This window comes from Sabethes cyaneus, chromosome 1 (assembly GCF_943734655.1).
Source record: "Sabethes cyaneus chromosome 1, idSabCyanKW18_F2, whole genome shotgun sequence".
Taxonomy (NCBI): domain Eukaryota; kingdom Metazoa; phylum Arthropoda; class Insecta; order Diptera; family Culicidae; genus Sabethes; species Sabethes cyaneus.
Genome location: NC_071353.1, coordinates 130083324 through 130109463, shown reverse-complemented (window position 1 = coordinate 130109463; position 26140 = coordinate 130083324). Strand labels below are relative to the sequence as shown.

The following is a 26140-nucleotide window of genomic DNA, read 5'->3' as shown; positions in this document are numbered from 1 at the left end:
TTCGTTTTGGTTCGTAAGGAGGAGTGACAGCAATGGATGTTGTTAGATGGATTAGGAAATTAAGGCGGCTGATTCTGCAGAAGTGAATCAAAAGCTCCCACAGAAGATGGGAATAGAGTGGGTAGTGGAAGGTTACGGCTCGTCGAATTGCCGTTAAGAAAATACGCCAAAGTTTGGTGACAGTTACACGCAGTGTAAGTCCCGAGATACATGCCTGAAGAAGCCAATTATCTTCGGATGCCAGATGGGAAACATCAATGTGGATTTAGAGGCAGAAATAATAAATCCTATTTACTTATCATTAGCTGAACGGGTAAGGCTAAACAGAGTTGAAATACATGGCAAATGGATTTTACGGAGTGGGCTAGTCAAGTTAAGTTTCACTAAAATTAATTTCTAGTAAGTTGGATGTATGTGATTTCTATATTAGTCACAACAAACTAATTTTGACGATAATTATACACTGTAAATGCGACATCTGCATATTTGTGACGCACATAGACAAGGGCATCGAAAGTCAAAAGCTCATATTTCACGGTCTGTTTTTGACTCGTTAGACGATAAAGTACCAATCGAGTAGAATAACGTAACCCGTTTATCACTGCCATTCCATTTAGTGCTCGGAATCGTGCAAGTCAAGCGATTTGAAAATTTCCTCTACATAACGAACAATCGAAGCGGCATCCTCGAAGAAGGTGCCCCGAACGCCCCTTTGCTCCGTAAATTGGTTGAAATTTATTCACCAAACCGAATGGCCAGCCATTATAGTTTTGCTTTCGTTTTGCTACTGTCCATGGTGGCAACGATTTGGACCAGAAGCAGCCCGCCGTCCACTGCCGTGGGCTGCTATGGTGATGCCCGAGATTATTACTTCCAACAGTCAATGTTGTTGGCTGATATGTTACCAAGAAATTCTCCATTTGCTCCGGATAAGTGTCGTCGTAAGTATCGCTCAAGTAAACAACAATAACCAACACTCCATTTAAGTTGTTAATAAACTTGATCTTCAACAGTGGCCTATGATATGTTAAAGCAGATCGAAAACTTACGTGTTGTAATGGACAAGTGCGACCGCTGTCAAGCTGAAATAGTTGAAATTCCATCCAGAGGAGGTATCTGCGGTGGCGGATTGTGTTTTGAGTGAGTATGCTTTTTGTTAATTATTAAATTTTAAGTTGTAATGATTGTATTTTGTTCATGATTGATCAAAATCAACTGTGGAAGTATATTGAACTATGAAAATAAATTCTTGCGGAAGCAGTACACTCAAGTCTTTTTTGACACGAGGGATCCCGTGCCGTGTACAAAAACGCGTTAATTCGAAAAATGTTTTAAAAAAACCGCGTTAATACAAAAATTGTTGTAAAACAACCGCGTTAATTCAAAAACTGTTGTAAAAAACCACGTTAATTCCGAAAAAGCCACTCAAATTTCAAAATCGCTGAAAAAAACCGCGTTAATTCGAAAAATGATGTAAAAAAGAGCGCGTTAATTCGAAAATCGTAAAGAGGCTTGAGTGTAAATGTCTTTTGCCAAGAGCGAAAATTTAATGAACTGGAAAAATAATTGGCTGACAGGTATGACATGAACCCACAATTAGGCAATGCTCAATGCTTACATTACGCATCCACAGTGTGCGACTTTAATCCTCCCTGAAAACTTCGCGGGCTCCTGGCCAAGATCGAAACGATCGATGAGAAACTGACGATGCTTACTCTCACGCGGGCGAGTATGAGAAGCGTAGCATTCAGCGTTCACGCCACTCACGCAAGCGTAAGACAAATAGCCACCCTTGCTGTATGCACTCATTCTGCTACCTACACACTCGCGAACGCACAGTTTCATGCCGTCTTTCGGCATAGCCCACTCGCGAGTCAAACAACTCGTAAGCAACCAGCTGCCCGTGAAGGCTAGTGGCGCACTGGGATACAGATTTTGCATTACTTTTTGTTTTCTTCTTCATCTTCGCCCTCAATGCTACTCACGGCAGGGAGTGCTAGCCCTCCCAAGTGATCGGCATTAGCAGCTTGGGCTGCAATGACGAGTGACACCGACGACCGTGGCTGTTAACTAAATACACACTCGCAAAAACTCGTCGTAGTGCATGAAAAAAGTGGACTTCGCAACACTGGACGGCAGGCTTGGCGTACACTTTTCGCTTCGAATTTGCTCTTTTGATTACTGCTCCTCAGCCAAGCATAATATGAAAAAGTGGTGTATGGGGCATTTGTAGAGCTAGTAATTATCTATAATATTGCCGAAGACAGTAAAATTTTATCTTTAGTATTTACGACGCTGTAGGACTGTAATACCGTTGGTAGCAAAAAGAGCGCTCTTTTTGCTACCAAGAGGGCAGCAATGCTGCTCCCAGCAACCAGTTTTCGACCTTTCAAACTGTCTCTGTCTCCAGCATTTCCACCTCTTCCAGAGACTCCCCGTTCACCGATAACACGACGACGTCTACAAAGCCGACGATCAGCGCATCTCAAGGCAGGTTCAAAGTTAGTATACCATTGTACATCACGTTCTAGAGTGTAGGTCCGTGGTTGGAGCCTTGCTGAGGTCCCGACGTAATTTTCATCGTTGTACTTCCCTTGGCAATCTCGTAGATAAGGCAGCCTTGTAGAACTCTTCAGAATTCTGCATAGATATTCTGGGATATGCATTCTATGCAGCGACTCGGCGATGGCCTTCAAACTGGCACTGTTAAAGACGTTTTTATGTCGATCATTACAACTCTTCTTCGCTGCTGTTTGAACGACTTCTCGGCTCGCTCGAGCATTGTCCGAATAGCATTCACCGTGAACTTCCCTTTCGGGAATCCAAATTGCATGTTTGACAGACCGTGTTCACATTCTGTATGCCTCGAAAGTCTGTTCAAGATTATCCTTTTCAGGCATTTTCCGCAAGTATCCAGCAGACATATCGGCTAGTAGACGCTGGATCCCCGCAGGATTTCTTGGCTTCGGCAACAGCACTAGCTTCTAAATCTGCCATCTGTCCGGAAAGCTACCATCTTCTAGGCATTTTTACAGCACGGTTTTGAAGAGCCAGGGACCTTCTAGATCTTTAGCCATCTAGCCACTGCCACTGTTGCATTGTTGGAGACTTGCAGAACGTCAGCGCTGGCTCTCTTCTAGACTGTACGGCGTTGTTGGCCGCATTGTAGGGGCGTGCATGTGTGTGTATGTGGGAAATTGAATGAAAAAATCTGTCTCACCTGTAGCGTTTCAACATTCACCTGGCTTAACAAAAGAAATAATAAATGTGGGACACTTTCCGGGACGCTTGGTCAGCCGGGACAAGCCATTTGAATTCGAGACTGTCCCGGAAAATCCGGGACGTCTGATCAGTCTGGTAGTGCTGACTTTTCGATGTCCCTCTATTTGACTGTCTGATGCTTTGTCTCTGCAATTATTATTATTTCGGGCCACAGAAAGTGTTAGGTCTACTGACTTTCCAACACCCAATGAAGAGTTGCTGTGTACTTGCAGTACATTCCGGAATCATTTTCCTATCAGAAAGTTTCCCCTGACAGTAATATTCGAGCCATACGGACTTTAGTATTACTTATGGAGTTTCGATTCGTTTGGTTGGATCTTACCAAAGAAGTCGACCCGTAACCCGTATATAACTAGATATGAGATTAAATTCGACTAAAATAAATCAGAAAGATCTTATCAAATTCCTGATTGCGAGACATAGAGACATATTTAATAACGTACTGTAACGTAGAGAAGAGATTAAGGGATTCTTTTCTACTTCCAGGGGCTCATCTTGCACCGACAATTACCGGCCTTCAACAGCGGTCTGTGGTCCCTGTCCGGTTGGATTTGACGGCAACGGAACACACTGCATCAGACGAAACTTGGCAAAATCATATTCAGCCACCCGTTGCCACAACGCCTAGGGATGACCTAGCACCAGGGCTGATCTGCTCTTTTTACTTCTTTTTTGCTCTTTTGACTACAGCGCCTCAGCCAAACAGAATACAAAAAGGGATTTATAGGACAAGTGTAGAGTTACTTATTATCTATTAGTTACATTATTATTAGTTACAATATTATTGAAGAAAGTATAGTTTAACCTTTTGTATTTATAGCGTTACAGAGCTGCAATGTCATTGGTAGCAAAAAGAGTGCTCTTTTGTATCTCTTATGTATCAGCCCCATAGCGCCATAAATATAAAAGACAAAACTATACTTTATCCAACAATATTGTAGATAATAATCAACTCTACAATTGGCCTATACATCACTGTTTGGAATTTTGTTTGGTTGAGGCGCTGTAGTCAAACAAGCAAAAATAAACTAAAAAGAGCAAATCAAGCCTGCCTAGCACAGATATAGCTTACCAGATGAGTTGTTATAAAGTTGTAATTCCGGTGTATCAACCAATAGCGAATTTTAACCAGTTACGGAAATACATATTGCCTTCAGAAGAAAAATTTACATTTAAATGACATATATCCTCGCATTCTTTTCAGTCGGTGAATGGCGCGCTGAATGACAGCCGCGAGACCGAGCTGGACAGCGAAAGCCCAGCCAGTAGGCAGAAGATTCTATAGCAACGAAAAGAAAGTATGGGAAACATTGTTCAGCCCACATCCATCGCCGCGGTGTTCATATTCAGTACTTTTACCGAAAGTCGCCCACGCTCACGGCGCGCAGCGTTTTGCTCCTGACGGATTTGTAATGATTCGTTGGAAATTATGAATGGTGGTGGGAAGATGTCATCTCCGGTTGACAAAATCTCACCGTTATGCGGAAGATAGGAACCGTCAGTTCGAAATGAATTGAAATCAGTCAACAACAAAAAAAATCGAAATTGTGTTTTAACAATGCAGTCAATTCAATAGAACAAAACGACAATTGCCCCAAAGGATGTTGGAAATCTATTGTAAGAAATGGAAGTCACCAAAAGTCACGGTATCTAAACAGGGCACTGCCCGATACAAGCGGTAGTAAATACATGGATAAGCAGACCGGCTCACAATATATACTAACTACGATCCCATTTTATGATGTCTGTGTGCAGGAAAAATATCAAATTTTGATCAAAATATGAAAGCGTAAATATCACGATTTGGTGTGCTCATGACAGGCCTAAAACAATAAATGATAATCCCAACCGTCTTCTGGCCATGCGATATTTTCGTTGGGGCTTAATCGTTTTTTTCGGGTGCCGAAAAAAAATCATTCCTAACGCAACAACCAACGCCGGATGGAAGCCCACCAGCTCGGATTTAGCAGACCATTGTCGTTTCTATGGTTTCTGTTGGTGCTGCTGTGAATACCTAGGGAAGCATTTAATTAATTACATCCCTTTGAAGAAAAAGAGCGATAATTGGAGTTTCTGTTGGTGAAACAATTCATTCGAACGAAAATGATTATCTTCCATTTTGCATAGAAAGCTTTGATTGGATTGGCCTCTCAATTTCTTACATAAACGAAGGCGTATAAAACCATTCAAGAAGAAGTTAAATGACAGCCATCAACAATACATCACTTTGAGGTGAATGTAAACTTTCTAAAGATTTCAAAAATGTTTCTTTGGTCAGGCAATATATTGAAGTGATTCTACAATTGATGGATCCGGTAAGTTTCCGCTTACCAGAGCAATAACCGTACGATGATTGGGAAAATTCCACCTGGCACAAGCTCGGTTCGGTGGTATAAAATGTGCATGTACCTTCCAACGATACGTCGCAGAGCAAAGTTGAAGAAAGTTATTTAATATCTTTTGTGTCGTATCAATCGCCTCGGATAAATTTTATTGTGCCAGACTGTGCCATCAATAATCAAGCAGGAGCGCTAGAGTCGATGGTACTTCCTTTGCGATCAAAGAAAAAGTCTTCGGTTTTTTTTTGTACCGACTCTACACTTGACTACACTTCAGTGACCTGCATTGATTAAATGTTTGTGCCTCTTTTTATCTTGGATAGTGAGCGGGTGGTTCCTTCGGACAAGAGAAGACAAACGTATAGTGTAATGTGATACACGTGCCGGAAAGGATACGTTTTTGATATTTAGCTTTGACCTAGCTGTCGAGTTAAGAAGCAAATGGCCGCACACGGCCAATTATCAAGGTTCATGCTGCTGTGCCTCAAGGAGTGTCAGTCAGCCATCACCCTGTTGATGTCGATAAACTGTTTTATGCGGAAATGTTTCGAAAGAAAGTATTATCTCCGAAGGGAAATTATGTTGGAAGTAAATTAGCAATAGCAAAACAATATCCAACCATTATAATGGGTCAAAAATCAACCTTGCTTAATTTTATCTCAATTTACCCTAATTTTTCTTTTCCTTTTGTTTTACCTTTTTTTACAATTGCATTTCAGTTATAGTTTATTTCACGTCAGTGTTGCGTAATCCAATCTAGTTTATATCCCGTTTTTAGGTCTGAATTTCAGGCTACCAATTTCGTATGGTGTTTCTCATTTCGCCGAAACATCCCAACAAACACCGAAACTGAATTAAAATGCTACTGATTTGGTTACAGCTGATTTAACTCTGAATAGAGGTGGTAGACGCTGAATAAATTTAAGCAAAGGCCTCTGTATTCTATAAGCGTTTAAGCAGCCAACGAATGCGCTGTAAATCAGGTGCTTCACATAATAGTGTCAGAAGCAAATTAGGCGCATCTTCAACCTCTCCTCAACCCACCAGTATTCTCAATAATTGTGCTATACAAGCTGAATAAACGCCCTCCCAAGAAACATTTATGCGCAGATTAAACATTTTAGCAGCCATTACTATTCAGCCATAGCTGAATATGCATTGAATAAAATTTATGTAAACAATTCTACAATACTTATTCAGCCGAATTTGGAGAACTTATACAACCTATTTCGTTTAAGGCAGAAAAAACACTGGTTAAGCAATTATATCGCCCTTTATATAACCTCTGTGCGCCTCGTTTCCAGCGTTGCGCAAATTGGTTATTTAAAAACGCGCAAAAGCCTCTATTAAGCTCCATTGCAGCTTCGAAAGCAGATATTAGTAAGCCCGAAGCTTCATAAAATCACCAAATTTACATGTTTAAGAGCTGAAAAAAGGTTTTTATTTCTAAAACTAAACCATAGTTCATCCACAGGTGGAATAAATTCAGCTAAGAAACGTTTGATCCGCCAGAAATTGTTACTTGGGTGGCTGTTTTCAAAGCTGCAATGGAGCTTAATAGAGGCTTTTGCGTGTTTTTAAATAACCAATTTGCGCAATGCTGTCAATTTTATTTTTAGAACTAAATAGTTTTGCAATGCTTTTTCAGTCGCTTAAACAACGTTTCATGAACCTATATGCAGCCAAAAAATAATCTATTTTTAAACTAAAAAAAACGGGTCATATTTATTTTGCTATGGCGTCGTAAGGTATATTTTAAATTTCATCTAACTTAAATTCGTATATGCAAGCTAATGCATGTCGTCATTTTTCGGGAATTGAACCGCCATCTTCTAAAATTAAAAATTTTCCAATTTAATTCTACTATTTATTTATTGGTGACAGATACGTATTTCGCCTACGACTTACAGGCTTCATGAGTGTCTTTTTTCGAAAAATCTTGCGCACTGGATCGCCTTAAACATCTTTTGCTCTTGCTGTTTACGGGTTGGTTTAAGGCGATCCAAGCTGCATAAAGTAAGCACTCAAATGGTGTCTTGGTCAACGATGTTTAAGCTACTTTGAGTTTTTCCAAACCGGCTTTTCTCCAAAGCTGATAAACAAGCTTAATAGCGGATTTTTCTGCTAAACAATCCGCTTCTAAACAGCCATAAACATCAAACCGTTTCACGGTTGCTTAAAGGTGTAAACTGACTTTATAAACCAGTAGAGGCTTTCATTAGGCTCTCAGCTTTCAAACTACTTTAAAGCTGCTCTAGGGTGTTAAAGTGTTCACATTCTGTTCACAGTACACATACTGTCAGATCATAGAATTTCGCAATTCGATTGGCAGCAAAAATATATGCCAGTTATCGACATTATCGACTGCCTCAAGTGTAAAGATATTTTGACTGTCTGTTCTGCAGATGCAGATGGGGCGGATCATACGGTGTGTCCTTATGGATCAGAACATGGCGGTTCAATTCCCGAAAGATGACGACATGCATTTTTAATTAGCTTGCATATACGAATTTAAGTTATTCGAAATTTAAAATATATTATAGCATACGACGCCATGGTAAAATGAATATGACGCGTTCTATTTTTTTTTTAATTTAAAAATAGATTATTTTTTGGCTGCATATAGGTTGACGAGACGTTGATTAAGCGTCTGAAAGAGCATTGCAAAACTATTTTTCATTCTAATAATAGAATTGACAGCATTGCGCAAATTGGTTTTTAAAAACACGCAAAAGCCTCTATTAAGCTCCATTGTAGCTTTGAAAGCAGCCACCCAAGTAACAATTTCTGGCGGATCAAACGTTTTTTAGCTGAATTTATTCAACCTGTGGCTGAACTATGGTTTATTTTTAGAAATAAAAACCTTTTTTCAGCTCTTAAACATCTAAATCAAGCTTCGGGCTTGCTGATAGCTCCTTTGAAGCTGTAATGTAGCTTAATAGAGGCTATTGCACGTTTTTAATAACCAGTTTGCGCAAAGCTGGAAACAAGGTGCAAACTCAGGTTATATAAAGGGCGATATAACTACTTAACAAATGTTTATTCTGCCTCAAATGAAATGGGTTGTATAAGTTCTCCAATTTCGACTGAATAAGTATTGTGGAATTACTTACATAAATTTTATTCGATGCATATTCAACTATGGCTGAATACTAATGGCTGCTAAAATGTTTAATCAGCTTTATGCGCTGTTTCTTGGAATTACTTTAATTTTGTTGTCTTGGTTATCTGCCGATCAAAATAGATGTTTATAGTACGGTACTTCAGGTTGTCCTAGTGTGTACCAATGTGTTTCAATGTGTCCCAGTGCCTATTGTGTTCCTGTGTGTCCCAATATCTCTTGAGCTTGTGTTTGTATTCCAGTATGTCACAGAGTATCCTCAATAATTCTCAGTGCATTCCAGTGTGTACCAGTGTGGCCCAGTTTCTTAATACCTCTGTCTAAATATATTCCAGTTTTTCCCAATGTGTCCCAGTGTTGAGCAGTATGCCCCCGCTGTATGCTGTATGCTCTCAAAATGTACCCAGGTAACCAATAAGCATTAGTATAAGCAGTAAATCAGTCGTTTATTAGCATCCCTGGCGTTTTATACTGCAGGTTGCTGTTTATCAGCCTTTTGACTGCATAACTGTTGTAAATTGGCATCCACAATTCTATTTAAATACTTCTTGTCGGTAATTAGCTGCAAATAAGCATTGTCAGCACTATACGAGGGCTAGCCGTACAGTAGCCGCATATTTTGCCAAAATATCATTTAAGTAGCATAAAAATAAAAAATAAGAAAACTTATCCAATTTAATTCTACTATGTGTATTTTATTCAATGACAGAAGCCTGCAAGTCGTAGGCGAAATACGTATCTGTCATTGAATAAAATACACATAGTAGAATTAAATTGGATAAGTTTTCTTATTTTTTATTTTTAGGTTTCGTATTCTACTAAGACGCTCCAAAAACTTCAGTCAATTTAAGTAGCATTTAAAACAACTTGAATGCTTATTGGTTTGCATTTAAATTGCATTGGAAATGCTTATTGCTTACCTGGGTATTGATGTGGCTGAATTTCTTTAGGACATATTCCAGCGATTTCCGATATGTTCCAGTGTCCCGTAGCGTGTCCTAGAGTGTGCCAGTGCATCGCAATCTGTGCCAAAGTATGCTATTGCCTGCATTCTTGTGTCCTAGTGTCTGGATTTTGTTGTTCAAATATATTCTCGTGTATCTCAGTTTGTCTTAGTGAGTCTCAGTATGTCCCAATGTATACTGGTGTACCCTAGCGCGTCTTTATGTGTCCCAGTATCCCTGTCGTATTTTTTAGATATTTTTTATAAGTAACCCTCCACACGCCCCCGTTACTAAAAAGCTCGCACAAAAAGCCCCCTTGTGTCGTACACTCAAAAAATTCGAAACGTTTTATTCATGCTACAACGTGTAATCTGTTTCATGTGAAAGATTTGGGATATTTTATATCGACAAATTACTTAATCCGTAATCCTCTACATATAAATTTAAAGCATCCTCCTTATACTTTTGAATTATGATTCCTATAATAAATCAATTATTATTATTTTTCTTGAAACCAATAATGCACGGAACATTCAAAGCATACCGCAAAAGCATTACGACTTATTGACATAAGTTTTTACATTTTATGTAAAAAATGAATATTAAACGTAAATAAAACAAACATGCTTCCTATAAGTACATCGCTATAAATTCCATTTATTTTCACCATAGAACACATGTCAATAGTTCATTTTATAGAATGTATTTGGTAAACAAATTACCATGATTTCTTTAGTTCAAATGATAATCATTTGCCATAAAACATATTTTTTATTTGTCTATGATATTAAACAACATTTTTCATAAAGGCATACAGTTTAATCAACGAGACTTATAACCGTTAAGAGCAAATCATTACAAATCTGTGCAATAGTTTAAAACAGATTGATCTTATGTGTGGCCTCTATGGAATGTATTATCGCCACTATCCCAATTCATTCGGTACACTTCTATTGAAATTTGTCGCCACTTTTTTTTTGAGTTACCGAAAACGTCACTGTCCAGTCAAATACTTCTCGTCCTTATCGAATACTCGAATCGGATTGTTAAGTCTGTAAAACATCTCTACTCTTTTAATCTGTTGGTAAGTTGATTTTATTAATTTTTTCAAATAATTTTTATTAAAATTCATTTTAAGTTCCTGGTGCTTCAGGTCTCTCCATTTTGTGAAGTATAGACGGGCCGAATCCGTGGCAGAAAAACATCCCGACAAGATGTGTGATCAGATCGGGAATTCTCGATGCACATTTGCAGCAGCGCAGGATCAAAATGCAAAAGTAGCCGGTAAACCTACTTCAAAAACTGGAATGATTTTGCTGTGCGGAGGGATTACTGCAAAGGCCGTTGTTGACTATCAGAAGCACATCGGTTACGATAACACCCCCAAAGGATTCGATTACAAACAGGGCGGCCGGAGTACACGTAACGGCCGCGGAGGTTACTGTCATGTAAAATAAGCCCTATATCCAAAGATTATCCCAAAGGTAACTCCGGCGGCCAGTGACGGGTCGGAAGCTAGTTAATCGACAGCCATGACGTGACAGCAATATAATGTTTGGTTAGCGGATAGGATCTTTTGCGGTACTCAAGAGAAACCACCCGCTACGCTACAGCAAGTTTTATGTTCGATTGAGTGCCACCCGGACCGGATTTCATTACAACATGCAAGTATTGAGGATTACCACTTGGGAGTGTTGTATTTGTTTATTAAATTTATCAATAAATCTTAATTATATTTTTAATAAAAACAATAAATTCTAAATTATATTTGTGGCACTTTTTCTATAAAGCAGTGATGTATCACAGAAATGATAAAACCATATAACTCATATACTTCAAACATATTTGTCACTTCCTGCAAACATTGGATTTAATGTTCTACAACATGTATTTTATTCAAAAAAAAAACTATCCACCTCATTTGCATTAATATATTATATAAAATTTGTTTCTTCATAAAAAGTAAAGCTTTTCGCAATATAAAATACGTTGATGAAACATAGCAATGAAACCAGCGACACATTAGAGTTATGTGTGGTACACATAAATGTTAAGAGATCATATCGCATAGAATAAATGTGTGAAGAATAATATTTCGTATTTACAGTGTTCAATAGATTATAAGGATCATTTTCTATTGCACCATTCTATAGTTGTTTCCTTATAGCTTCGACGTTTAATTTTTTTTGAGTGTACACTTACAGACCTCAGCTTTTAAAAGAATTGGACAGCGAACTAACAAACAAAAAAATACGGAAAATGTATTATAACTAATTCTAATAATCAATGAGCACCCGGTGGAATTTAAGTTTCTTTTAAAGGGCTTCTGTGATTCTAGTTTACCTCAGCATGGCCTTGTGTGTACCTTGTGTGAGTTTCAATGTGTCTCAGTGTTGACATTGTGTCCCAATGGCCCTGCACTCTTGTGTTCCAGTATTACCCAGAGTATCCTAGTGTACCGCAATGTGTCTCAGTGTTTTCTAGTGTATGGCAGTGTATACCAGTTTCTGAATTCCTGTGTCTCGATATATTCCAGTTTGTCCAGAGTGGTGCAGTGTCTCCCCAGTGTATCCTAGCGCATCTCAAATTGTAACAGTGTGTCTGAATTGCTGTGTTACAGTATATTCCAGTGCTTTTCGATATGCCTCAACGTCCCGTAGTGTATCCCAGAGTATCCCAGTGCATTTTAGCTTGGGCCAGAGCAAAGTTACGCATAATGCCTCAGTCTGACTCACCTAGTTTCGCTGTTTTTCTGTGATTCTAGTATACCTCAGGGTACACCAATGAGTTTCAATGTGTCCCAGTGTTCTTATTGGGTGTCAGTGTGTCCCAATGTCTCTGTGCCCTTATATTCCGGTATATCACAGAGTATCGTAGTGTATGTATGTATGGGGATAGCCACCATCACCTCAAGGGTTTCCCATTGTATGCAAGTAGAATTACTGCAGTATCGAATTTATCTACCCAGTAACTCGTGAAGGACCAAAAGGGGTTGGGTGGATCTATAAGCAATGTCGCTTATATGATTCCACAGGAATATAAGACACTCCTTCCAGCATAGACCTCCGGTTTCTAGATACATAACTTCGCCGTGCAAACTTATCTTGCGTGATGATTTGTGTGCTAGAAGGGCGCGTCAAAATCCTCTCCGACCTTATATGACTTGGGCTGGTTACCACATCCCTCATCCAGTCTTTGATTCATTCGATACCCTGATGCTCCCTTCCCTCCCTTTTAATGATGTATATGTAAATGTATTAAATAATGAGTAATATAAATATACTATATAAAGAATATCTATTATAGTGGCAATGACTTACACATGGGGAGCATGGTACCCGTACACTATGTACAGACTGTTTGCATGATGGTCTCTTATTCCCACCACTAGCAAGCAAAAACACGAAAAGACGAACGGCGGTGATACGGTTTATTCGTCAGCGGCTTCAACGGCGAGTAGCGCAGCAGCGAAATGCACACACAGAAAGCACGAAGCTATGTGCTGGCAAAAAAATTAACAAGCCCCAACTGCTTCACTAACACACATTCACTTTGCATTTGATACACATTATACGAACTGCCGAAACGGAATTTTTCTTGCGCTGAGCACACAGCTGAGCGGGCAATATCATTGCTCGAATACACAGACATGCATAACCGACAAAGGAAAAAGCTGAAATAGCTTGGTTCAGAATCGCACTTTTCATCACAATTAGCTCAAAATATCACTCATTCCGATCCGCGGGGTATAAACTCATCGTTAGTCACTCTTGCTTATAGGAATTTCAACTAGAGGCACTCGCGTATGTTAAATCAAAGCGAAAACTACTGATTTTTCGATCCAACGTATCGCGAAAACACACAAGCGTCCGATCTCTCTGCTTTCCCATACCGAACTGCCGGTATATCACAGAGTATCGTACTGCACCTTAATGTGTCTTAGTGCAACCCAGTGAGTGATAGTGTGTGCCAATGTATCCTAGCGCATCTCAGTATGTACCAAAAGCAAAGCCATGGGTTTATAACCGTCTTTAGACATTACCCTTCTTTATCGACAGACTTCGCAGCCGGCTGTTAGAGTACAGGAAAATTACGGGGCCAGTGCAACAATCCTACTGACTCTAACTAGCAAGCACCACCTAGCCGAGATTCAAACATACGACGACTGGCTTGTTAGAGCAGCGTCGTACCTCGAAGCTAACTGGGCGGCTCAGTATGTACCAGTGAGTCTCAATTCCTGTGTGTCAGTGTATTCCAGTGTTTTGAGATATGTTGCAGTGTCCCGTAGTGTGTTCCAGAGTGTCCCAGTGCAACTCAGTATGTACCAGAGTCTGAATTGGTGTGTCTCCCAATGTATCGTAGCGTATCTCACTGTGTCCCAATGTGTCCCAGTAGCTTCCAATGTGTCCTAGTGTACCAGTTTATCACAGTTTTTCTATGATCCTGTATGGCAGTTTATGCGGAAGAATCTTAGTGTATTTCAATGCGTTAAATTGTGCCCCAGTGTCTCTCTCCGCTTGTCTTCTGGTATATCTCAGTGTTTTATATTGTACCCCAACGTTATCTAGTGCATCCCAGTGTGTGCCAGTGTGTTCGAGTATTTGAGTTCCGGTGACCCAGTATAATCCTTTGTGTCCCAACTCCCAAAGTATTCTTGGTAGAATTTCTAGCAAAAGCTCAAAGGGTTATATAGCGATTTTCAGAAAGCAAACAGATGCATAATTTTCTACGTGACAGAAGTTGACTGGGTGGGAATCAACAGGGGGGTCGAGGAACGTGAGTATGAATATATGTTCCACCATAACTCCAATGCCTGGACGTTTCTTCATCACATTTAGCACATACGTTCTTTGACATAAAAAACTCAGCGACAGAAGAGAGAGATCTCTTCCAAGGGGGGGAAATTTCAAATGGGTAAAGGGGTGCGTTTTTCTTGCATCTAGACCGATATCAGACGTATAAGTTGCTGGATGACACGAAAAAGTTTCCAAAAGAGAGGGATAGAGTGGTAATTGACAAGGGGACGTACAAGTCTAAGTCTAAGTCTAAGTCCAAGTCCAAGTCCAAGTCCAAGTCCAAGTCCAAGTCCAAGTCCAAGTCCAAGTCCAAGTCCAAGTCCAAGTCCAAGTCCAAGTCCAAGTCCAAGTCCAAGTCCAAGTCCAAGTCCAAGTCCAAGTCCAAGTCCAAGTCCAAGTCCAAGTCCAAGTCCAAGTCCAAGTCCAAGTCCAAGTCCAAGTCCAAGTCCAAGTCCAAGTCCAAGTCCAAGTCCAAGTCCAAGTCCAAGTCCAAGTCCAAGTCCAAGTCCAAGTCCAAGTCCAAGTCCAAGTCCAAGTCCAAGTCCAAGTCCAAGTCCAAGTCCAAGTCCAAGTCCAAGTCCAAGTCCAAGTCCAAGTCCAACTCCAAGTCCAAGTCCAAGTCCAAGTCCAAGTCCAAGTCCAAGTCCAAGTCCAAGTCCAAGTCCAAGTCCAAGTCCAAGTCCAAGTCCAAGTCCAAGTCCAAGTCCAAGTCCAAGTCCAAGTCCAAGTCCAAGTCCAAGTCCAAGTCCAAGTCCAAGTCCAAGTCCAAGTCCAAGTCCAAGTCCAAGTCCAAGTCCAAGTCCAAGTCCAAGTCCAAGTCCAAGTCCAAGTCCAAGTCCAAGTCCAAGTCCAAGTCCAAGTCCAAGTCCAAGTCCAAGTCCAAGTCCAAGTCAAAGTCCAAGTCCAAGTCCAAGTCCAAGTCCAAGTCCAAGTCCAAGTCCAAGTCCAAGTCCAAGTCCAAGTCCAAGTCCAAGTCCAAGTCCAAGTCCAAGTCCAAGTCCAAGTCCAAGTCCAAGTCCAAGTCCAAGTCCAAGTCCAAGTCCAAGTCCAAGTCCAAGTCCAAGTCCAAGTCCAAGTCCAAGTCCAAGTTCAAGTCCAAGTCCAAGTCCAAGTCCAAGTCCAAGTCCAAGTCCAAATCCAAGTCGATGTCCAAGTAATCTTGTAAACGCAAAGTTTCGCCATTCGCGTTTATTCTCAATTTCGACAAAGAAAGTTTTTGGCAATAAGTAATTTCACCTTTTTTTAATTAACTTACTAAAGTTAGGCTATGTCAGATTTTTCTAGTAACCTCTTCCCCCATTAAGAATTATTTTCTGACTATGCCAGTACAGAACAGACTACTACTCAAAGCTCAAAGCGCAGCTACTCATGCAGTTAACCTTTTAGCGCGAAAATAGAACTTAATTACCCGTAGATAAACAATGTCCAACTAATGTACCACACAACACATGTCTTTGTGGAAGTATTACGCATTAACCTTTTCAGAGTGCCATTCAAAGTAAACCTTCCGGTTATCGGCAGTGCGTGCTTCTGCCCACATCATAACACGTGCCTGATTTGCTGACAACAATTAATAATCGATGGCCGAAAGTCAAGCAGCTTAGAGTCGACCGGACGACCGGAAAACAAAGCATGCAGCGCCAGCGGCGCCTGCAGCTCCTATGGGAAATGCGACCAAGACCCAGAACCGCAGACGGGACCATCCTCTTCCTCTCACACTGACAGTTAACAATTTTTGATCCATGCGGTGTGCAGCACTGTACTTTATCGCCAGTAGAATAATGATGATGATGATAACACACCGACATGGGGCGAGCCATGGTTGTCTGAGACAAAAACTATTGGTACGTACAAACTGCAGCAGTACACGGTTCAAGTAATTAAAATTAATGAACCCAACTCCACCGGGAGGAGGAGGGAGCCACTACTGCTGAGAAGCCTGCTGTCTGCTGTCCGTCACTCAAGCTTCAAAGGACAGGAATGTGACCACTTGTACGACCGACGCACGCTTGAACTATTAAAATGAACAGAATGATGGGACGACGGAAACAGGAAGGCTACTCCGCCTTAGCCGAGGGACATAATATCACTTCATCACTAGCTTTGCGGTTTCCAGACGGAACGAATACGGAACAACAGAACCGGGCGTTGTTGGTACACTGAGATCTCTTTGCGTGGTTTTTAGTACGGGTTTATTTTAATTAATGCGTTTTTTCATGTTTTACAATGAACGTAAACGGGATTTCACGGAATTTTGGTTGTAACCCTCCGCGCAAAAAGTCTTAGTGTAGAGTTGTGCTTTGTTCCCAACTACTGATGGTTACTCAACTGGTGTATTGTAGCAGTACTTTCGACTGGTGTGAGCACTAAGACTAAATAGTGTCTGCTCGTCCTGAAACAAGAGCACTCTTCTACGGTTAGTCACAGAAAATCTGCTTAAAATGTTTGCTATTTCATAATGGGCTTTGTGGCGTTACTGCAAGTGACGGTAATTTGCCTGCAGTAAATTGCATTCTGGAAATTTTTGGTTTCCTCTCGTTAGATCAGCATCCAGCCAGCCAGCGCGGAGGCATTTTACGATTACAGCTTGTAATAATTGTCTAGGAAAATGGGGAGCGCAACATGTTTCGGCAGTGTTTTTGTGAACATGCTGGCTTTATTCGGTAGCATGCACATATTGTTTCAATGTTTCCATTATTCTAGTGTTTCAATTTACTGCTAATGAGGTAGCCTCGTATATGAGAAACAGTTCAGTTAGTCTTACTAGTACAACGCAGTCAAATTTTCATTCCAAAAAATCCGTGGGGTTGTGTACCAGACGCGACCGCATTTTAACATAACTTAAAGCATTTATTTTATATTTAATTCTATTAATCTTTGCAGTTATATTTAGTCTTATTTGGTTCAATAACTTAAGCTTTGATCAAAGTTGTTGGTTTTGTCTCAGAGATCTCAGAGAAATTTAAAAAAGTTGAAGGTTACATCTGAGATATTACCGCCGTGTTACCGCCATGTTTGTACAAATCTGAAACTAATACGTGTGCCACCTAAGCTACAACAGCAGCGAGGTCCTCATGAACACAGTGTTAAAAGTTCGTGACACATGTCAGTACTCTGCTTACAACCCCAATGCCAATCAGTCTTTATTAAACAACGGAGTGTGAATTATTCGACGTTTAAACGCAAGCGCTCTCTGTTGACTATTATATATGTAAAGTTTATCTGCGAGACAGGCAAAACGGACGATAGGCATAATGGACGTTAGACATAATATACAAAATTTCGTTTTTCCACAGATACTCACTTGAGTCAATCATTGGAAACCGGGGCCCCCCATTTAACATAATGCTGCTTGGCCTAACGTCGTTTGCCATAAAAACATCGGCATAAACACAAGTAACAATTTGGCAGAAAAACATTTACAGTGTGACACATATATATTCGAACAAAAATCAAGTTATGCTTGCAGCGGCATATACAATTAATACAATCAAACTAAGACCATGTATGTGTGGAATCATGACTTAAGTCTTACTTGACGTAGTTTCATTTTCGTATTGTGTCTCGATCTGTATGCACGTACCAGAGTTTAAGTTACGGTCGTTGATAATAAATAAATTATATTCAAATTTTTTACATTTAGTTCATAGTTTAGCTTTTCTCATGCAAAACGACGACCATCTGAACCAAAGTTGTTAAATTTGAACTCATCTGCAAAAATAATATCTTACTGGGAAGAAATTTATCATCTTTAGCTCAGATGGTCGTCGTTTTGCATGAGAAAAGCTAAACTAGAACTAAATGTAAAAAATCTGAAAGCAACGGTAAAACGCGTCGGGAGTGGAGGTATGGTAAGGGGGTGGATTACGGCTAAAGGTGTTGGCAATTTAATTTTCATCGATGGCATAATAGATCAAAATGTCTATTTAGACATTTTATACCAAAATTTGAAGCAAAGTGCCAACAAAATGGGATTTAGTCAGAGGTTCAAGCATTACCGAGACAATGACCCAAAGCACAAAGCACTTAAGAAACCCATATGGTTGCTTTACAACTGCTCAAAACTTATTGATACTCTTCCACAATATCTCCAGACATCAATCCCATTGAAAACATTTTGGAATATTTCGACTAAAAAGTTGGAAACCATCAAATTTCTAACTAAAACGATCTTAGAAAGCACTTGATGGACGAATGGGGCCAAATTCCCACCGAATACACGAAAAAACTGGTAAACAGCATTCCAAACGACTAAAGGCAGTTGCAATGATGAAGGGAGACCATACTAAACACAAATCTTTGAAATTGGCTAATCTCAAGTTTCTAGTCTTGACCTTGAAATGCGGTCATACATATATATTAATATTGTTTGAAACGATGGTTCTACAATTGATGAAGGGACGGTAGGGGTAAGAAATGAAAATTTTTTGGTGAAGGAGGGGAAGAGCGGAAAGGAAGGGGGGGGTATAAGCATAGCTACCAATACCCCCCCCCCCTTCCTTTCCGCTCTTCCCCTCCTTCACCAAAAAATTTTCATTTCTTTCCCCTACCGTCCCTTCATCAATTGTAGAATCATCGTTTCAAAAAACTTTGAAATTGGGCCACATCTGCGACATCAAAACTGTTAATTCGAGGCCCGTACAAATATGAATTTGAGTGGATTTTTTCATGCGCTAACTTATAATTTTTTTCCAGATAAATAAAAACCATTTTTCCAAAACCAGATATTGTGCCTTAAAATTAACATCTTACACTATGATTTTACCTGAATAACATGTCCCTAAAAATTCTGTTAAACTTTCAAATGTAGAAAAACCAAATCTGCATGTTGCCGTACGAATACGGATTTGTATCACTGTAAGGTGGCAATTGAACCGATTTCCGGCACCGGCAATTGAACGGAATTTCGAAATTTCATCACGTGAATGCACCCGAGCGCGTTCCAGCTGTAGGGGAAGGGCGGTAAAGACGGACACTTGTCATATTTCATAAACAATAATTTTTTGAAGCAAATCAATGATGGGAAATGTTTCTATAGATTGAATTAACACTTTTGAACTAAACTGCCGATTTTTAGCAGCGTAGCTGACAAATTTATAAGCAAAGCAAAGAAAAAATGCGTATATACGCTAACCGATGTAATTTTGTGCGTGAAGAAAATAGCTGGTACATCGTTAAAAAACAACATATTCATGCTAAACCGACGACATTGCGTTAGTTTGATCTTTCACTGAATATCCATTGGAAACCTAGTGAATTTTTGAATATTCAGTAAAAAGTTATTGAAGTTTGAAAAAATGGTATCCAAGTCGGGAAAGACGGACACCCAACGGTAGGGAAAGACGGACACACTGATTTTGAACAAAATGGGTTCACAACAACGCCCAACAACGATTAAACATTGCAAATACTTCCATATTATATATGTAAAAGTAACAAGAAGTCATATAACAGTTGGAATGAGCCAACTTTTAGAAACGATTAATTCGTCACCAATTAAAATATTGAAGGGAACCATTCTATTTTCTCGCTCAAAGGGGGGATCGGGAAGGGGGTTTCCCAAACCAATTCTTTCCTAAATACATTATGAAATATGTTAATTTTTCTTAATACTGATAATTCAATGACGCGTGACACCTTTTTGCGAGTGTCCGTCTTTCCCATATCAAGTGTCCGTCTTTCCCACCCATGCGCAGAAACTCTGATTTATACATGATGTTTATAATATTAAAAAACGCATAAATTTTGGAAGAAATTTTCCAGCACACGTTATAACTTTATTAGACAGAGACTTAAAGGTTCAGTTTATACGAAAATTGGGATCAATACAGTTATATTTGAGTAGATATTGAGTCTTTACCTTAAGGTGTCCGTCTTTACCGCCCTTCCCCTACCACGTAAGAATCGACCACATAAGCACACAACCGTGCAGTGAATCAAGGCCAAGTCCGTAATTATCCAGCTGCTGATAACTACTGCGATTGACAGTCACGAATTGACAGGATTTTAGAGCTAGATCGTATTAGAACGGCGCTTCGTAAGGGTCAGCTCCGATTGGCTGTAGTCTAACACGTGGGGACATAACCATGTCGGGTCCACAGGGCCATTTTAATAGGGTTGACCGTTTATCCAGTTTTGGTTATCAAATTGCATGCATGAGTAGGAAGATTCATGTATGCAGAGGAAATGCGAATCGTCACGATCACAAAATAAAGCTTCCTCGTAGCCGGAGGCCTACTCAGCCGGTTGGCTGTAGAAGGTGAAAAGTACACGGACCTGTGAGTAGGAAGCATGCGGAGAAAATGTATTGTCCTAGAATTTAAGTCACAGAGGAAGAGGAGGAAACGCTGGAGAAAGTTCGTTAATATATGCATGTTGTTGCACTAAGGACCGTCCTTGTGGTTTTGTTGTTTGGACAGCCCTGTGTCTAGCGGTTTTGCTTTGCGATAAAAGTGAACCTATTACAAAAAATCTTACCTCTAGTTCTTTCCAGCAATCTAATGGTAAAATACTTTCTACAGCCTGCTGAACAGTGTCGTTGACAAAATCCCGAAAGGGGACATCCAAATCCACTTGGGCGACTGCAACGCGAAAATTGGCTCAAAAGAACGCGGACCTTGAACGCGTCATGGGACGTCATGGTCTAGAAGCGATGCACGAAAACGAGCAGCTGTTGGCAGAATTCTGTGGTAATAACAACATGGTCATTGGTGGATCGCTCCTTTTTCATAGAGCAGTACATAAAGTCACGTGGGTGTCTCGCGATGGCCGAACAGAAAATCAAATCGATCACATCTGCATCAGCCGAAAATGACGCCTTCTTGACGTACGCAGCAAACGCAGCGCTGATATTGCATCCAACCATCGTCCTATTATCACTGAGATACGTTTGCGCGTCGCACGTGTCCAACGACGGGAGGAGAAAGTTGAGTGTCGCTACGACGTCCGTTGATTGGAGAATCCTGAGCTGAAGAAGGCCTTTGTCGAACAACTTAAAGCCCGAGCCCCAGAGTTGCCACCTGGTGGAACCATCGGACCAGCATCAAGGACGCCTTCATCACGACCAGTGACAAAATCCTCGGCAAAGTGCGCTGCGGGCGGAGGCTATGGATTTCGGATGAAACTTGGAGATGAAACTCGACGAGCGGAGAGAGGCGAAAGCCGACATTGAACGAGTGCGAACCAGATCGGCTAAGACAGCTCTTCTGATTTTCAAATGTCAAAAACCAACAGAACCAGCAGCGTATGACGCCTACAGTTCGTTGAATTAATCGCGACAACTCAGGTGCGCCATCGCTGGATGAAATTGAAGCAGCCATCAAGAGTATGAAATCCAATGGAACGTCAGTGCTAGACTGTCTTTCGTCAGGCCAGATCCATAAGCTTTTCAGCAATATCTGGGAAACTACAACTTTTCTGGTGGATTGGATGCAGTATAAGTCCCTAAAAAGAAGACCTAACTGGAAGCGGTAACTGGCGTGGCATCACGTTGCTCTGTATTACTCTCAAAGTACTTTATAAGGTAATACTCACCCGGATCCAGGAGAAGATCGACGCTACTCTCCGGCGGCAGCAAGCTGAATTGTTGACTTCGAAATGGCTTCGAAAAGGCGTTAGACCGACTCAACCACGAAAACATCGGAGCGCACTTGGGCATAAGGGAGCTCCAGATAAGCTAGTCCATCTCATCGAGGCTCAGTATGAAGCGCTCTCGTGCAAGGTTTTGCACAACGGCTTTTTTCCGACCCTATAAGAATAACTGCTGAATAACGTGATACAGGATTGCATTTTATCACCGCTGCTGTTTCTCGTCGTTATGGAGCATCTAAATAACCTCGACCTAGCCGACGACATTATCTTGCTCACACAATGCCGAAACGATATGCAGAGCAAGTTAGATGACCTCTCCGAGAGCTCCAAGGCAGCAGGCAAGTCTCACAGTCAATATAGCAAAAACTAAGTCTATGGTAGTGAGCATTGACAATCTCACCAACTTCACAGTAGCGGGAGAACAAGTTGAGCAGCAGGACGCCTTCCAATATCCAAGATTGATTCAGCCACACGGATCAGGAATGCCAGGGGTGCATTTGCAGGTCTGCGAAACATTTGGTGCTCAAACCAGACCACTCTACCGAAAACCCCAATACGCAACTCAGGAAATTCCATCGTCGACGACCGATAGCAACACAGCAATTCGTAAACGGACGCACATTGAGGGAAGGAGTAAACGAGATGTGCAAAGAAACACTCGACTGGAATCCGCAAGGACAGCGTAGAAGAGGCAAACCCAGAGGCTCATGGCGCAGCAGCTTAGCCAACGACATCCAGGCTGTAGACGAGAACTTTTGCTGGCGCGACAGCTAAAAGCCATGGTGGGTAACCGTATCCCTTTGTTCCGACAGACCGGCGTACATAGGCACATAACTTTTTTTTTGTTTCATTTTAGTCACTTTAACAGCTTGGGTCATTCGTGACCTCTGCGGGAATGGGATTTGAACTCGGGTCCTCGGAGTGAGGCGTGAATACTAACCACTACACCGGGACTGACTCCGACACATCAATAATTAAGTAGAACAGATCTTGCAAAAATGTCGATATTAGAAACGTGCCCACACATCACAGCTTTACTGATTTCAAAGCAGCATATGATACAATTGATCGAGACCAGCTATGGCACTTAATGCACGAAACCGGTTTTCCTGATAAACTGTTGCGACTAATCAGAACTACGTTTCAACGAGTCTCGGAAACACACCCCAGTCCCTTCGAGACACGGCGAAGACTGAGACAAGGTGACGGTTTATCCAGCGTGCTGTTCAAGATCGCTCGTGAGGCGAAACGAAAGGTGAGGCATGATTTTCATCAAGGATGACAACTCTTAAGCTTTGCAGATGACTTTGATACCATAGCCAGATACCTTGCGATGGCGAAGGCAATCTACACCAGATTGGAAGCGAAGTCTAGGTGGATTGGGTTAAAAATAAATGCATCGAAGACCAAATACATGAAAGAAAGCGGCTCAAAGCGAAGACCCCATAACAAGAAGGCTAGCAGCTCTGGCAATATTCGGGAGACACTGATTGCAGCTCGCTCTGCTGGCCAAGGTGGCCCCTGGATGCATCTGTGAGAGTGAGTGCTAATATTCATACCGCCTTGCCAACATAATCGAACAAACACCAATACAGAGTTTCGGTGAGCTTACTAGCACTCATGCAAAATTTACCACCTTCGCAACTAGAAGCGTCGCTGATGCTGACGCATGACGTTTATATGGAAAAATAACAGAGAGGCCAGTCTTGTTAATAATGGGGTCTTCGATCAAAGGAAACAAACCGTAACTGTTGATGACGATAACCTAGAAATGATAGATGAATTCGAGTATGTGTGATCGCTGGTGAGCGCGGACTACAACACCAGTAAGTAAGTTGTTAGTCTGAAGATTTAGATTTAACTTCAATTGTAACAGGTACTTTAAAACATATTAGGAAAATTCACTCTTCAGATAACTCAATGGCCCTGAAAAGGGCCGTTTATTGAGATAATACTGATTAGAAGTTTTCATGGAAAATCTGGCGACGTATAATAATGCCACGTTCAACAGTGCATATCACCCAGATAGTTTTCTGCTTCCTGCTTTTGCGTTTGCTATTACCGCAGCGACCAACGCGATGAATAACTGGCCAGTAGATACACCGTCTTTCAGGTGGAGACTTCTCATTCACACACTCATGGGACTATCAGCTAGCCTATTTGCTTTTCTTGATCTCCTTTGCCTCGTCTAGACATGTTGAAATGTAATTTGTACTAATAAAGACAACCTCAAACTGATATAGAATTTCTACATACTGTAGTACCTTTTCTATGATTTTGCTGTTAAAATTGCTGTGCTTTTTATGATGGTCCGCCATCTATTTTTCCTTCGGTGTTCGAGCAAACAAAAATCACGTCCGTGTGCCGCAAACTCCGTCAAGAGAATAATCGTCGTTTTCAACTTGTCCATACCACTATGGGCCAGAAATTGAAATTTCGGGACAAATATATTTGCGGTTAAACGGTGTGTCTCAGCTCAATGCAGTCTTCGGCAACTTTTTGAATGAAAAAATGATGCATATTTTGAAGCGGTCGTCCAATATTTACGTGTTACTTTAACAACAATTTAAGTAATAACTTTTTGAGTAAATTTTTTTTCACCTGTTTGGTTTCAGAATATTAAAGATAAACTAATTTCAAGTATTTTTTCTGAAGATATCAAACTTCTACCTTTTACCCATTTTCAGCAATAGACCTTTGTTTATAAACGACCCCTCAAATCACATTTCTTCTTGTAACATGTTTATTTCAACAGACAGCTCAATGTAATGTTCTAGACAACATTTTGCACATAAAAGAGGAATATTTTTGCTGGAGACTGTTTTGCTTTTTCTGCATTAATTAATAAGATATAACTGTTTTTAGGCTAAAAACCGTTTAATGAAAAATTTGTGTTTTTTCAAGGGTGGTGTCATCGGAGAAGTAATATAATAAAATACAGCGCATCTTCCTGCACTATTAGGGTGACCATGAATCCACCTATTAGGGTGATACAAACTTTTGTTTTCTTAAATAATTTAAAAAAAAAGTTTTTTCTTTCAAAAGTTGCAGAAAATACTAAAATTAGCAAGTTTGCTGAATAAAGTAACTATCTATCTCTTACCGGTTACGAAATATAATGATGTGTTAAAAAAGAGCATTTAAAAATCAATTACACTCAATAACTTTGCACACGTTTATTTTATTGCTTACAAATGTTCTACAAAGTTATTTAGTATGTTGAAATACATATTTTCTGTGAAGACTGTTTGACGCTAGGACGCATATTCATTAAGTTATAAAATGTATGAAAAATAAATCCGCACTATTCCCAGGTATTCCCAGCCATGGTATTCCCAGGTATTCTATGAAATGCACATTTGGGCAGATAGCTTTAATAATTCCCTACAAATTGGTATGAAAGCTAATTGCAGATACTTGCAGATGGCTAAGATATTCAGATTTTTCATCAGACGGTTTTTAACCTAAAAACAGTTATATCTTATTAATCAATGCATATAAAGCAAAACAGTCTTCAGCAAAGATATTCCTCTTTTATGTGCAAAATATGTTCTAGAACATCACATTGAGCTGTCTCTTGAAATAAACATGTTACAAGAAGAAATGTGATTTGAGGGGTCGTTTATAAACAAAGGTCTCTTGCTGAAAATGGGTAAAAGGTAGAAGTTTGATATCTTCACAAAAATTACTTGAAATTGGTTAATATTTAATATTTTGAAACTAAAAAGGTAAAAAAAGTTTACTCAAAAAGTTATTACTTAAATTGTTGTTTAAGTAACGCTTAAATATTGGACGACCCCTTCAAAATATGCATCAACTTTTTATTCAAAAAGTTGCCGAAGACCACATTGAGCTAAGACATGCTGTTTAACCGCAAATATTTTTGTCCCGAAATTTTAATTTCTGGCCCATAGTGCATACTAAAACGTTCAACCTTACTAACGCAGATATATTTTTGGCGGTACTCACAGATATTATTTAATATTTCGCTCCGCACAACATACAACCCGTACGTGCGAGATAATACAAACATGCTTTCTCGCATTCCGTACAGCGAATTTACTAATA

At 40.2% G+C, this 26140-nt stretch overlaps 2 protein-coding genes across 2 annotated transcripts in view; one reads left to right on the top strand and one right to left on the bottom strand.

The window, feature by feature from the left end:
• LOC128744928 (G-protein coupled receptor moody) overlaps nucleotides 1-26140 on the bottom strand; it is a 141564-nt gene that overhangs the window by 112401 nt on the left and 3023 nt on the right. The gene's annotated exons all lie outside the window — the stretch shown is intronic.
• On the top strand, nucleotides 741-4334 carry LOC128744944 (cartilage oligomeric matrix protein-like). The gene is made up of 3 exons (XM_053842031.1): nucleotides 741-941; nucleotides 1014-1140; nucleotides 3769-4334. Exons 1-3 carry the CDS (start codon nucleotides 752-754, stop codon nucleotides 3908-3910), a joined length of 459 nt encoding a protein of 152 aa, XP_053698006.1. The 5' UTR covers nucleotides 741-751; the 3' UTR covers nucleotides 3911-4334.